Below are 14,646 nucleotides of genomic sequence, written 5' to 3'. Positions count from 1 at the left end.
ATTACAGAGCCTCCACCAGCTTCAACAGTCTCCTGCTGACATGCAGAGTCCATTGATTCAAGAGGTTGTCTCCATACCTGTACAAAACAAGACTCGTCCGACCAGGAAACATGTTTCCAGCCATCAGCAGTCCAACGAAGGGCTTGACGAGCCCAGACTAGGCGTAAAGTTTTGTCTCGTGGAGTCATCAAGGGTATACGAGTGGACTTTCTGCTCTGAAATCCCATATCGATGATGTTCCGTTGAATGGTTCGCACGCTGACACTTTTTGGTGGCCCAGCATTGAAATCTGCAGCAGTTTGCGAAAGGACTACAATTCTGTCACGTTGAACGATTCTATTCAGTCGTTGTTGGTCCCGTTCTTGCAGGATCTTCCTCCGGCCACAGCGATTTCGGAGATATGATGTTTTACCGGATTCCTGATATTCATGGTACATTAGTGAAATGGTCGTACGGGAAAATCTCCACTTCATCGCTATCTCAGAGATGCTGTGTTCCATCGCTTGTGCACCGACTGTAACAACACAGTCAAACTCACTTAAATCTTGATAATATGCGATTGCAGCAGCAACAACGGATCTAACAACTGCGGCAGACACAAGTTGTCTTATATATTAGTTATTGACTGCAGCGCCGTATTCTGCCTGTTTGCACATCTCTGTGTTTGAAGACGCATACCTATACCAGTTTCTTTGGCGCTTCTGTGTGTAACACACACTGCATACAATTTTTCACTCCGACGTCTCTGGTGCCCCTTTAAACACCACAAGTGGCCGCTTGAGTCACTTCGGCCTTAACCCGGCCGTGTCCATACTAAAATATCCACATGAACACGTCACTAGTACTCTGCTACCCAAGCGGCCCTTTTCTATGTTACATTCAATAATCCAAGAGATTTTTCAAACGTAGATGCACGAGGGGAGTTCAATAACTAAAGCAACATTTTTTCTCACTGCCAGTTTCAGCTGAAAAACGCGGAATTTGTTGTGCGATATCGTGAAATATTTCCGCTTCACCTGTATAGTTCCATAAAATTCCGATAGATGGCGGCGCTAGACGTACCCTTCAAAATGACTTCTGTAACGTAAGCGCGTTTCAAAATGAGAGCCGTCAGTGAGTTTCATTTGGCGGAAAACTAGAGCATCGCATATCTTCACAGGCGCTTGCAGAATGTCTACGGAGACTTGAAAGTGAACAAAAGCACGGTGAATCGTTGGGCGAAGCGTCTGTCATCATCGCAACAAGGTCGCGCATACCCGTCGCATCTGCCGCGTGCCTGTCGACCACACACAGCTGTCACTCCTGCAATGTTGGAACGTGCGGACACTCTCATTCCAGGTGATCGATGGATCACAATCATACACCTCTCTCCATAACTGGACATGTCTGTTGGCAGTGCTGACACAATGGTTCCCCATTTACGGCACTCGAAGCTGTTTGCCCACTGGATTCCTCGTAGCCACACTGAGTGAAGAGCTGTGTGCGAAACTGCTTGCGCGTTACTAGGCCGATTGAAACTTTTTTCGTCGAACATTACCACAGGCGGAAACGTGGAGTTCATCACTTCGAACCGGAAACAAAACGGCAATAAATGCAGTGCTGCCTCATCACCTCTCTTCCAAAGAAAAAATTCAAATCCGCACCCACAGGCGGTAAAGTCATACCGACGGCCTTCTGGGACTCTGAAGGGGCTATTCTGTTTGATGTTCTCCCTCTTGGTGCAACGATCAACCCACAGGAAACCGGAGAAACTGTTTGGCTCTGAGCACTATGGGACTTAACATCGGAGGTCATCAGTCCCCTAGAACTTAGAACTACTTAAACCTAACTAACCTAAGGACATCACACACATCCATGCTCGAGGCAGGATTCGAACCTGCGACCGTAGCGGTTGTGCGGTTCCAGACTGAAGCGCCCAGAACCGCTCAGCTACAATGGCCGGCGAAGAAACTATTTCAGCGTGTTCGTTGCCACAAAACGGCAAACGAACTTCTCCTTCTCCATGACAATGCAATGCCTCACGAAAATCTGCGCAGCCGAGAGGAACTCACATTACTTAATTAATCCACAGCATAGCCCGGGCTCCGCACCATCCGACTTCCATCTGTTTGGTCTAGTGAAGAAAGCACTCAGCAGGAAGGAGTACGTCGTTGATATGGAGGTTATTGATGTAGCAAGGCATTGGCTCCAACGAGCCATACCGGCTTACAGGCCTTCACAGTAAGGTGGTCTAAGGCAGTCGTATTGAACGTAGATTATGTTGAAAAATATTGTCCGGCCGCTGTGGTCGAGCGGTTCTAGGCGCTTCAGTCCGGAACCGCGCTGCTGCTAGAGTCGCAGGTTCGAATCCTGCCTCGGGCATGGATGTCTGTGATGTCCTTAGGTTAGTTAGATTCAAGTAGTTCTAAGTCTATAGGACTGATGACCTCAGATATTAAATCCATTAGTGCTCAGAGCCATTTGAACGACTTTTTTTTCTGGAAAATATTGTTTTGTAGACAAAAGAGCGGGTTATAATATGATGTATTAGAATTCTGAATAGAACTAACCTGCTTTCAGAAAAAAGTGTTGCATTACTTGTTGAATGTCGCTCGTAGTCTTTGTGGGTTTCTTTTTAAACAGCGCTCTGTTATCGCACAGCACATAGGTATTTGAACGCACGGATTTCACACAATACAATAATCGCAAAATACTCATCATAACACGTTTCTACTTCCCATCCTGCCTCTCTTTCGTACTTGATCCTTGGGTCCCGCTATTTATCTCAGTCTCGTACAGACCGCTATGTATTGTTAAGATTACAATAGAATTGTTGCTCTGATCGGTATAATACCCTTACACATGGGCACGACGAAAGACAACATAATGCACGTGCCCTTTTCTTGTGTGTCATCCCCGCGTATAAATCGTCCGCAGGCTAGTCGAAAATGTTTGTGAGAAGAACGGTCAGAATTTCTCGAGTGGAACGCAACTCCGCCCATCGCGCCGACGCTAGCTCTGCCCTCGCATTTGCCTGCGGGGGTCCCCTGGCTCGGTGCTGCCTTGTGATCCGCGCCGACAGACCCCCGATCTCCCTCGGGATGCAGTCCTGAGTGCCCTGGACAGCCTCCAGCCTGGAAACTCTCTGGAGGCTCTCCTGTGACAGCTGGCTACTGGCTATTGCGTAGCGTGGACTCTCCACACGAAAAATATCGCAAAAGCATTCCGCTGTTAGTGGAATAATACCTTCGAATGGTGAGGCCACTTTCTACATTACGTTTCCTATTTCTTACTATTAAGCGTCAGTAAAGAGTTATACATTGTGAAATATCTTTCTGATTTTCTCGTAAGGAAATAAAAGAAGACAGTCAACCACACATCTCAATTAACAATGAAGTTTTTTCTGATAACTCATCAAACTGATGACTTCTTCAAGTAGAATATTCACGATCATTACTGGATCGCAATCTTCGCTAAATACTTGTCAATATGTAGCATTTTATTAAAAGAACACACAGGTAGAGATTGGTTTATATGCTTGTTATGATACAGAGTGGGTCAGTATCGTTAAAATACTGAAACATCCTGGCAGATTAAAACCGTGTGCCGCACTGAGACTCGAACTCGGGACCTTTGCCTTTCGCGGGCAAGTGCTCTACCAACTGAGCTATCCAAGCAAGACTCACGCCCCGTCTTCACAGCTTTAATTCCGCCAGTACTTCGTCTCCTACCTTCCAAATTTCACAGAAGCTCTCCCGAGTTCGAGTCTCGGTCCGGCACACAGTTTTAATCTGCCAGGAAGTTTCACATCAGCACACACTCCGCTGTAGAGTGAAAATTTGATTCGTTAAAATACTGTTCACACACGATACGGAATTTCTATCATCTAAACAGACTTCTGACGTCTTCGTATACTCAACACTTTCTGTTCGTTCACAGGACCGCAAGTGCCGTTAACTACCCATATTACGCTTCTGGGCACATGGTTTGACATTCGAGTTTCATGTCCAAGACGAATAAACGAGCTCCAGTTTGAATTATTTGAGAAGATTAACTCTCACTAAAGTTTTGAGACATTCGTACTAGGAGGCCGACACGAGGAGTCTTTTATGTCTCTATCAAGAGCTAATAAGGAGCAAGATAGAATATGGCAACATGCTCTTTGATTTCACTCTCACGCCATGACTGAAGGTTCCAGACTGTGTTCTTACCATATTTGATACAGAATCACACATGGCGTACTGGACGAAGAACCAACAACGCCTATTTCCAGGAATTTATGGTCGCTAGTACACCCCTCCTGCTGCAAACGTCAGTGTGTACGTTGACGGATCGCAACGGAACTTCTTACAACAAACCACACTGTATTCAGGACGTCACGTATCGCCGAACACCTCCACCCCTATCACAACAAAATTGCAGAAACCGCTAAACCCAGTTTCACATGGGACATGAAAGCGACGTGAACGTTAAAGTCGACGAACTCTGTGATGTCACAACGTGTACGGAAATACAACGAAAGAATGATGATCGCGGAATGAACTAAATATAATACGCCCTCTGTATATTCATTCATTCCCTCCTCTGCGTAACCAAAGATAACATGTGATTGTTCCCAGTTGTGCTGGAAATGCAGAACATGCAAGGAACCTGTATGTGCACTTCCTTCACACTACATAAAATAATCTCGTCGTATATATGTTCTCTCTTAATAAAACACTACACTTAAATAATTTTTAACGACTTTCCACACATTTCTTTGACCTTTTTCAACAATATTTACAGTTAAGTGCTTTTCATAGACGTGCAGAAGAAGGATTCGCTCAACTCACATAGCTACTGGGGACTGGCGTAGATGTGTCAACGACGGCGATGTCTGGACATGACTCCGTTATCTGTAGTGTGACCTGGCATTGCCTGATGTCATACTGTCCCATGCAGCAGCCAGAGTGATTATTCTGTCTTCCTCCTCTCGTCTCCAACGTCAGAATATGGAAGTCGTGCGTATTTACACAAAAAAATGACATAAGTTAGCAACTTTACTTTGTCAAAACGTGAAATAATTCACAATAAGTCCTAACAACACTGATTGGTCGTCAGCATCTTCATTAATACACTACTGGTCATTAAAATTGCTACAGCACGATGATGACGTGCTACAGACGCGAAATTTAACCGACAGGAAGAAGATGCTGTGATACGCAAATGATTCGCTTTTCAGAGCATTCACACAAGGTTGGCGCCGGTGGCGACACCTACAACGTGCTGAAACGAGGAAAGTTTCCATCCGATTTCTCATACACAAACAGCAGTTGACCGGCGTTGCCTAGTGAAACGCTGTTGTGATTCCCGGTGTAAGGAGGAGAAAGGCGTACCATCAGGTGTCCGACTTTGATAAAGATCGGATTGTAGCCTATCGCGATTGCGGTTTATCGTGTCGCGACATTGCGGCACACGTTGGTCAAGATCCAATGACTGTTAGCAGACTATGGAATCGGTGGGTTCAGGAGGGTAATACCGAATGCCGTGATGGATCTCAACGGCCTCGTACCACTAGCAGTCGAGATGACAGGCATCTTATCCGCATGGATGTAACGGGTCGTGCAGCCACTCATCGATCCCAGAGTCAACAGATGGGGACGTTTGCAAGACAACAACCATCTGCACGAACAGTTCGCCGACGTTCGCAGCTTACCCTTGCCGCTGCATCACAGACAGGAGCGTCTGCGATGGTGTACTCAACGAAGAAACTGTGTGCACGAATTGCAAAACGTCATTTTGTCGGATGAATCCAGGTTCTGTTTACAGCATCATGTAGGTCGCATCCGTGTTTGGCGACATCACGGTGAACGCACATTGGAAGCGTGTATTCGTCATCGCCATACTGGCATACCACCCGGCGTGATGGTATGGGGTGCCATTGGTTACACGTCTCGGTCACCTCTTGTTTACATTGACGGGCCTTTGAACAGTGGACGTTACATTTCACATGTGTTACGACCTGTGGCTCTACACTTCATTGGATCCCTGCGAAACCCTGCATTTCAGCAGGATAATGCACGACCGCATGTTGCAGGTCCTGTACGGGCCTTCCTGGATACAGAAAATGTTCGACTGCTGCCCTGGCCAGCACATTCTCCAGATCTCTCACCAATGAAAACGTCTGGTCAATGGTGGCCGAACAACTTGGTCGTCACAATACGCCAGTCACTACTCTTGATGAACTGTGGTATCGTGTTGAAGCGGCATGGGCAGCTGTGCCTGTACACGCTATCCAAGCTCTGTTTGACTCAATGCCCAAGCGTATCAAGGCCGTTATTATGGCCAGAGGTGGTTGCTCTGGGTACTGATTTCTCAGGATCTATGCACCCAAACTGCGTGAAAATGTAATCACATGTCAGTTATAGTATAATATATTTGTCCAATGAATACCCGTTTATCATCTGCATTTCTTCTTGGTGTAGCAATTTCAGTGGCCAATAGTGCGTGTAATATGACACGTTTATAAATTTAGTGTCATTTATTTGTTTAACTCCGAGGTACAATCTGAAATCATGCATTTAAATGTTGTTACAAATCATGTGTTTTAAAGCACGTAGCTTTGTCTAAGCTGGGCAGTGTGTCAGCGAACTGCCAGCGCTAATGGACTACACCTCATACAAGTCATGCGAGTTCACTGATCATCTGCACATCACGTATGCATTAAATTTGTCTTTCGCCATACCATCCCATGAGTTGCCCTACATTACTTAGCGTCACTTGACTCCTCTAGCCGGCCGAAGTGGCCATGCGGTTAAAGGCGCTGCGGTCTGGAACCGCAAGACCGCTTCGGTCGCAGGTTCGAATCCTGCCTCGGGCATGGATGTTTGTGATGTCTTTAGGTTAGTTAGGTTTAACTAGTTCTAAGTTCTAGGGGACTAATGACCTCAGCAGTTGAGTCCCATAGTGCTCAGAGCCATTTGAACCATTTTTGACTCCTCTAGTCATATCGTACATAAAAGTACACTGCCGAAAAAAAATCGGATTGTACGACTAAACGAAAATTGGTAGGCGTATTTCTGCATCTGAAATATGATGTCTCTGATTTAGATTTTCCGTGATTTCCGTAAATCGCTTCAGGTGAATGCCGGCATGTTTCCATTGAAAGAGAACGGCCGACTTCCTTTCCCATTCTTCCCTAATCCGATGGGATCGATGACCTCTCTGTTTGGGCCCCTCCCCAACCTCCACCTAGTCAACCAACCATCCGACCAACAAACCAACAAGAAACCAAAAATATGATGCCTATTAAAATTTCGCGCCAGTTGTATAATAGTAGCGCTGATAGCGTCACTATGAGGATGCAAATCTGGTTTGCTTTAAATACACGCTGTAATAGTAGTGAGCGTTTGTTGCCTTTGACATTAGACGTGGTGAGCTGATGTTAATAACATATGCCTTTAAGGCCACAAAGACGCCATTGTCAACACTTCTCATTGTGTTTGGACGACGTCATGTAATAGGCCTACGAATAGCTGGATGTTCCTTCTGCGATACTGCAGAAGTACTTGGCGGGAATTTAGGCACTGTACATGATTAATGACAGCGATAGCAACGAGACTGTGCGGTCGCAAGAAGATGGAGCTCCAGACGGCCCCGTGGCACTACCGAGAGGGAAGACCATCATCTTCGGCACAGGAATTTGAGCAGCAGTTGACACCACAATGACACAACGAACTGTGACGAATCGGTTACTTCAAAAAGCTCTGTAGCGTGTATTCCACTCACCGCAAACCACCGCCAGTTGTGATTTCATTGGGTCAAACCAGAGCTCGCTAGAGTTCTATTGTGTTTTCTGATGAAAGCTAGTTCTCAAAGCCAGCTGAGGGCCTGCAGCCAACCTTTCTGCTTGCTAGACGCACTGCACCTACACCTGGAGTTATGGTATGACAGCTGGAGCACTCTCGTGTTTATCCCTCGCACCCCGATTGAAAATTTGTACGTCAGTCTGGTGATTCGATCTGTTGTGCTGCCTTTCATGAAAAGCATTCCAGGGGATGTTTTCCTGCAGGATAACGTTCTACAAAGTGTCGACGTGTTGCCTTGGCCTGCTGGTTCACCAGATCCGTCTCCAGTCGAGCACGCATGGGACATTATCGGAGGACAACTCTAGCGTCATCCACAAACAGCATTAACCGTGTCCATATTGACCCAGACCATCCCACAAACTGACACCCGGCACCTGTACAACACAGTGCATGTACATCTGCATGCTTGCATTCAACGTTCTGACGGCTACAGTGGTTATTAATGCACCAACATTTCACCTGTCATCTTGCAAAGTGAATCACCTAAATATGGTATCCAGACAAATGTATTCCCGAAATTTCATTAGTAAACATTAATTAGTTTTTGGTGTTGCTATTTTTTCTCGTCATTTTACAACTTAACATTGGTTTCAAGTTATACACAAACCTTATCATAAATATATTTAGAAGGCAATGCCCTGAATGACTTACTGACTGATTGACTTATTACCCAGCCCAAAGCACAAAGAATAAAAACTTCAAGTTTGGAGGTGTGGATCTTGTACTGTAGGTGTCATTTAAGAAGGGATTTTACGAAATTCCAACTCTAAGGGGGTGAATTTAAGGATGAAGGTGTTTCTTTTTTTAAAAAAAACGTTGCTATTAACGCGATTTTACTCGGTCAGATAAAAGAAATATGCGTTTCAGCATTTTGGACATTTAACATTAAGGGGGTGAAATACTGGGTGAAAGTTTTTTTTTAAATATATCATTGTCAGAGAACTATTAAAGCATTTTAAAGCTACATCTATGAACATTCGTATTTGACTTCTCGGTTTCAAATTAAAAAAGTACTTAATAATAATAGGTTTGTTTGCAAATAAATGCTCTGCTACCAGTCAAGATTTTCTTTATTTACTTTTCGCACGACACGTTTCGGGATACCCATTCTCAAGTGCGTTTTTTGTGTGTATTATGTCATTTCTATTGTGTTGTCAATGTGTGAGCGTCTGCTTCATTTCGTTGACTTTTACTGCAATACATAAGAAACTGGCGATTTTAAGTTGGTTATCGATTCTTTGGTGAAGAATTGTGTTTGGAAATTGAACCCCTAAGGATCCTCGAGAGTAGTTTATTATGAAAACATTTTTAAAGCTAAATCTATGAAAATTTAAGTTTGGTTTCTCAGTTAGAAATACGTGTATCGCTGTTTTTAGAGATTCGGGGGGTGAAAATTTTTATGGAAATATTTCACTGTACAAGGATTTCTGGTAGCTAAATCTGTGAAAATTTTTTTTTTGGCTTCTCTGTTAGAAATAAAACATACGCACGTCACTGTTTTTGGAAATTCAACCCCTAAGGGTTGAAATAGGGTCGGAATAATTCACTGACTCATTATCGTCCAGCTAAAACCACAAAGAATATAGACTTGAAGTTTGTAGAGGGTGTGGATCTTATTATGCAGACATCTTTTAAGAAGGGATTGTCCGAAATTCCATTTCGAAGGGGATGAAATAGGGAATGAAAAGCTTTTTGAAAGTATGTCGCTATTAAGGGAATTTTGAAACTAGAACTACGAAAAGTGGTAGTTTGTTTCTCAGCCATAAATTAAAAAATACTTGTTTCAGCATTTTTTGATACTAAACCACTAAGGGGGTAAAATAGAGTGTGAAAGTTCTTTCGAAAAATAAATAATTACTTAAAAACTACTAAAGGATTTTTAGGCTTATCTATGACGACGGGTAAAAAGAAAACAAAATACGTATTTCAATGTTTCTGGAAATTCAATCCCAAAGGGAGTGCAATGGGGAATAAAAAATTTTAAGACAATATTTCATTACATTAAAAAATTGAAGCTAAATTTTAGAAAATTTGTATTTCACCCCTCCGTTAGATATAAAGAAATATTTGTTATGGGGTGAAAGTTGCTGTGGAAATACCTGCACAAGAACGCAAAAGGCGTGGTTGAGAAAAACTTTGGACCTCTGCTATCAGAATCGCTTTTGGTCAGAAGTGAATTCGGAAAAGACCTTGCTTGTATGGCCTTAATTAGCGTGAAAAGCTGAGAAGGTGGTGCAGTTTGTGAACAGTATAAAAATTCGATTAAATAAAAACAAAAGAAAATCTCTGCAGGCCACACAGTCTACACAAGCGAAGCAGCGGGCGCTAAGCTAGTCATAAATACTTGTGGAATGTCACATTTCAGTGTGTCTTTCAGTTTTGCACAACTTCTTACACATTTACTATACGTATTTTGCTTTGACAGTAGTATTTTGTCTTACTAATTAAAAAACTGTAATTCATGGCTATTTTCAGAGAAAACTTTGGTCTGTATCTCAAACAGTTTCCGACAATACGCTTTAACAAGATTATAAAATGAAAACTGAGTTGCTAGTATAATATGTTGTTGCTTTCACTCCACACTTTGAGGTTCATTTTTTTCAGTATTCTTGCTTGTCATCTACAATCATTTTCCCAAACCTATTACGTACTGTTTGTTTATCTTTATTTCAAAAAGCATGGACCCATGATTGTGAATCATGTGTGTCTATGTGTACACATAAATCAAACTGACAAAATATTCCTCCTCGCTGTCTCATTGTCCCAGTTGCAATAAATATTCTCGTATGAAAATTGTGGCACATCTCATGAAGCTAAGTTAGCCGGGTTAATCAGTTGTGTCACATAAAGGTGACATTTGTATTGGCATGACGTTCCTATATGTTCACTGCATATTGGGGGCTTTTTGTCAATATTTTTACGTACCATTTCTTGTCCCATTTGTGGCCTTCGCATTGCTAACTCCGTATCTCGTTTCTACCAAATGTATATGTCTGTTCCCTAACATTTCCTTACTCATTAGCGGATACCACATCGCGTTATACATATATTCTAACACCTCAGTCTCCGTTAATTAATTGTCAGACTTATCCGTAGCCAGAAATAACCTCCACAAATGCAAATTTCTTTGGCCGCCTTACCTGTCGCCTTTTATATCTTCCTAGTACATCATAATCCTCATTGGCAGCCCGACGCCTTGCCTATAAACTTCAACGTAAATCATCTTCGCAGAAATATACGTCATCTAATAAATCCTCACTATAACCATGAACCATGGACCTTGCCGTTGGTGGGGAGGCTTGCGTGCCTCAACGATACAGATAGCCGTACCGTAGGTGCAACCACAACGGAGGGGTATCTGTTGAGAGGTCAGACAAACGTGTGGTTCCTGAAGAGGGGCAGCAGCCTTTTCAGTAGTTGCAGGGGCAACAGTCTGGATGATTGACTGATCTGTCCTTGTAACATTAACCAAAATGGCCTTGCTGTTCTGGTACTGCGAACGGCTGAAAGCAAGGGGAAACTACAGCCGTAATTTTTCCCGAGGGCATGCAGCTTTACTGTATGATTAACTAGAAGAAGGGATCGGTTGGTAGGACATGTTCTCAGACATCGAGGGATCACCAATTTAGTATTGGAGGGCGGCGTGGAGGGTAAAAATCGTAGAGGGAGACCGAGAGATGAATACACTAAACAGATTCAGAAGGATGTAGGTTGCAGTAGGTACTGGGAGATGAAGAAGCTTGCACAGGATAGAGTAGCATGGAGAGCTGCATCAAACCAGTCTCAGGACTGAAGACCACAACAACAACAACATAACAGCATACTATTGATTACACTTACAACAAGCTTCACCTTATTACTACCACGAGGCGCTGTACTAGCTGTACCAGTTTCTGTTCAACGCATGTAAATCATAATTATTTTATAGCTTTGTCATTTAGTCGTAAAAAGCAGCAGTGTAGATAGCAGCTGATAAACTGAAGTCCGTACGTATCCTAAGAAAGGGAAATTTCCTCTTGAAAGAGCTTGCTTAGGATACGCTCGTTCTACCAAATACTGGGTGATTCATTATACTAGATCCACATCCAAGTTGGACTATCTACTCTGTAATGATGTAATGATATTTGTTGACCTCATGGCTCCATGAAGTTTCCATCGGTTTGCCAATTATACAGTCCTTTAATATGAGCGCCGGGTTTGGTAAATCAAATCATGAACTGCATTTTTCCAAAACACATGCACATGTTCATCGCAATTTCCAGCTTCGTAATGGATAGTGATGTCTGGAATATGGCCTTCTCTACTGCACTGGCATGCAAGTAATCTGTCCATGACGTTCGCTACGACTCCCTGAGGATACTCTACCCGCATTTCGCTAACAACACGCCAAATTACCATTTCCTACTCGCGGATTTATCGGGGTTTATCGAAGCACACCAATGATTTAAGATAACCCCAAAGGAAAATATCTCGAGGGGCTAATTCACATGAGCTTGTTGGCCGTTGTTGGTCACCATTACGTGAGGCGAACTGAAGCAACAAAATTGCTTCGCGGAAAAACAGGTGGCCCCGTCCTGCTCAAACCAAAACTTTTGGACTTCCATTCCATTGCAAAGAAACGAGGAGGAAACCTCTTATCATCGGGGTCAATTTTCTTAAAAAAAGGGGGAGGGGGGCAGCGATGATTGCGCCCGCCCAAAAACCACAACAAACTGTCACTCGTTTTGCGAGAATTTCCCTCGCTCGAACCATGCGAGGATTTTCTGACGCAATTCTGTTTATCCAAAAATCCATTTGAGTGGAAGAAAGCCTCGTGAATAAAGATAATTTTCCTCACAAAACCATCGTCTTCTTAGAAGCTAGTCAACAAAATGTCACCTTTCCTCACGATTGGCTTCTTTCAGGTGATGCGTTAAAGATGGTAATGGAAATCATACTGGAGAATCAGCCGTAATTAAGAATATCCATTATTCAATTCCTGGTAACGGCGAAGTACCGTCTTCACTGGACTAACAACCACACTGTCATGAACCACCGATGAAGGCACCCGGAACACTTGCTGTTCATTGTTGAACCCATTTCATTGGACTTTGCAATAAATCTGTCAACTCTTGATTCATTGATTTCTTCATTTAAGTGGAAAAGTCTCAGTTTCTGGATAACTTTCCCTCTTCTCATAAAATGTTTTCATTCCTACCACACGCTGCTCAGCAGTAGATGGCCCCGTGATTAGACACAAAATCTGAGGAATTCACATTGCAGCACCAATCGCAATTTTTATTGAAACTTAAGTGATATGCGTCAGTGTGATCAACCGACAATTCTATGAATGTTTCCTTGTGTTACAGTCGATGGAGAACCGCGTGTTCGAGAAGGTGGCCGACTACTTGTCGCTGATTGGCCGCACGGAGCTGCTGACCTGCAGCGCCACGCAGACTTCCTTCACCCGCATCCGGGACCAAGCGCAACAGGTGGGTCCGTACCTCAGTCTGGTAGACTAATGCTACACCATACCTCTAGCAGAGAATCTCCACGGATCGCCATTTCTCTCTACATACTGGGTGTCTCAAACCTTGTGGGTCAAATTGAAACACGTGATAGTTGGTCCACAATCGATTATGTTGAGATATGGAACAGATGGTCGGAAATGCATATTTATTGTATTACATACACAGCACACACTGCATAATATCAACGAAGCTCATAGTAATTGTTCACACTGACGACCGCCAGTCTCAATACATTCATGGCAACGACGCATGAAGTTCTTCCACACTACCGCAACGATCCCAGATGTCTATTGCAAAGAGGAGACAGACCCTAGCGAATAGGTCTTCAACCGTTTCTACAGGGGTTTCATACACCAACGTCTTGGCGTGACCCCAGAAGAGAAAGTCCAGAGGTGGTGAGATCCTGTGATATTGCTGACCATGGGACAGGACCTCCCAATCCAACGAGGAGGGTACATGTTGCTCAGGTGTTCACGGACATTAACATCGAAGTGGGGTGGAGCACTGTCGCTTTGAAACCACATTCTTTCACGGACAGGAAAGAGTACAGTCTCCAAGAACTGTGGAATCACATATCGCAGGAGCATCATGTAACGTGGATCGGTCAAACGGTGTACAGTATGTCTGTTTGGTGGTCAGGGGTGTGCACTGTTTATCACCCACTGCCTGGTCCAGCATACAATAGACAACCAGATCTGTGCGATAGTGCGGCAGAACTACATGCGACGTTGCAATATGTACAAGCACTGAGACTGGCGGCCGTCGCTATAAATAATTACCATCAGCTACGTTGTTGATATCTGGTGTACGCTGTGTATGTCCATAACACAATAAATATGCATTTTCGATAATTAGTTCCCTCAATCAATATAATCCGTTGTGGATCCACTGTTTCAGTTTGACCCAAAAGGTTTATGACACCGTTTAGACGTCTTCCGTGTTTGAACGCAATGAAAAACATAATCCTTAAATTTCTGTGCTGAAACTTCAAAAATGGTTCAAATGGATCTGAGCACTATGGGACTCAACTGCTGTGGTCATCAGTCCCCTAGAACTTAGAACTACTTAAACCTAACTAACCTAAGGACATCACACACATCCATGCCCGAGGCAGGATTCGAACCTGCGACCGTAGCGGTCACACGGGTCCGGACTGCACGCCTAGAACCGCGAGACCACCGCGGCCGGCTGCTGAAACTTCACTCGTTGGTTTTCCATTCTTGTGACTATAGTCCCACGTAAGTAACACGTCAGCTTGTCAAATAGAGGAATTATTTAAGTAAAAATGCGATGTAAGACATTTGTACTGA

General features: G+C 43.7%; 1 protein-coding gene across 1 annotated transcript in view; it reads left to right on the top strand.

The window, feature by feature from the left end:
• The window catches only part of LOC124795860 (protein nervous wreck), a 737,145-nt gene that overhangs the window by 579,912 nt on the left and 142,587 nt on the right, over window positions 1-14,646 (top strand). The window contains exon 9 of the mRNA XM_047259941.1: window positions 13,175-13,297. Within this exon, the coding sequence (XP_047115897.1) occupies window positions 13,175-13,297 (123 nt within the window). The remainder of the gene's footprint in view (window positions 1-13,174; window positions 13,298-14,646) is intronic.

This window comes from Schistocerca piceifrons, chromosome 4, assembly GCF_021461385.2.
Source record: "Schistocerca piceifrons isolate TAMUIC-IGC-003096 chromosome 4, iqSchPice1.1, whole genome shotgun sequence".
NCBI classification, from domain to species: Eukaryota; Metazoa; Arthropoda; class Insecta; order Orthoptera; family Acrididae; genus Schistocerca; species Schistocerca piceifrons.
The sequence above is the reverse complement of the archived record's forward strand: the minus strand, read 5'-3'. Positions and strand labels throughout refer to the sequence as shown.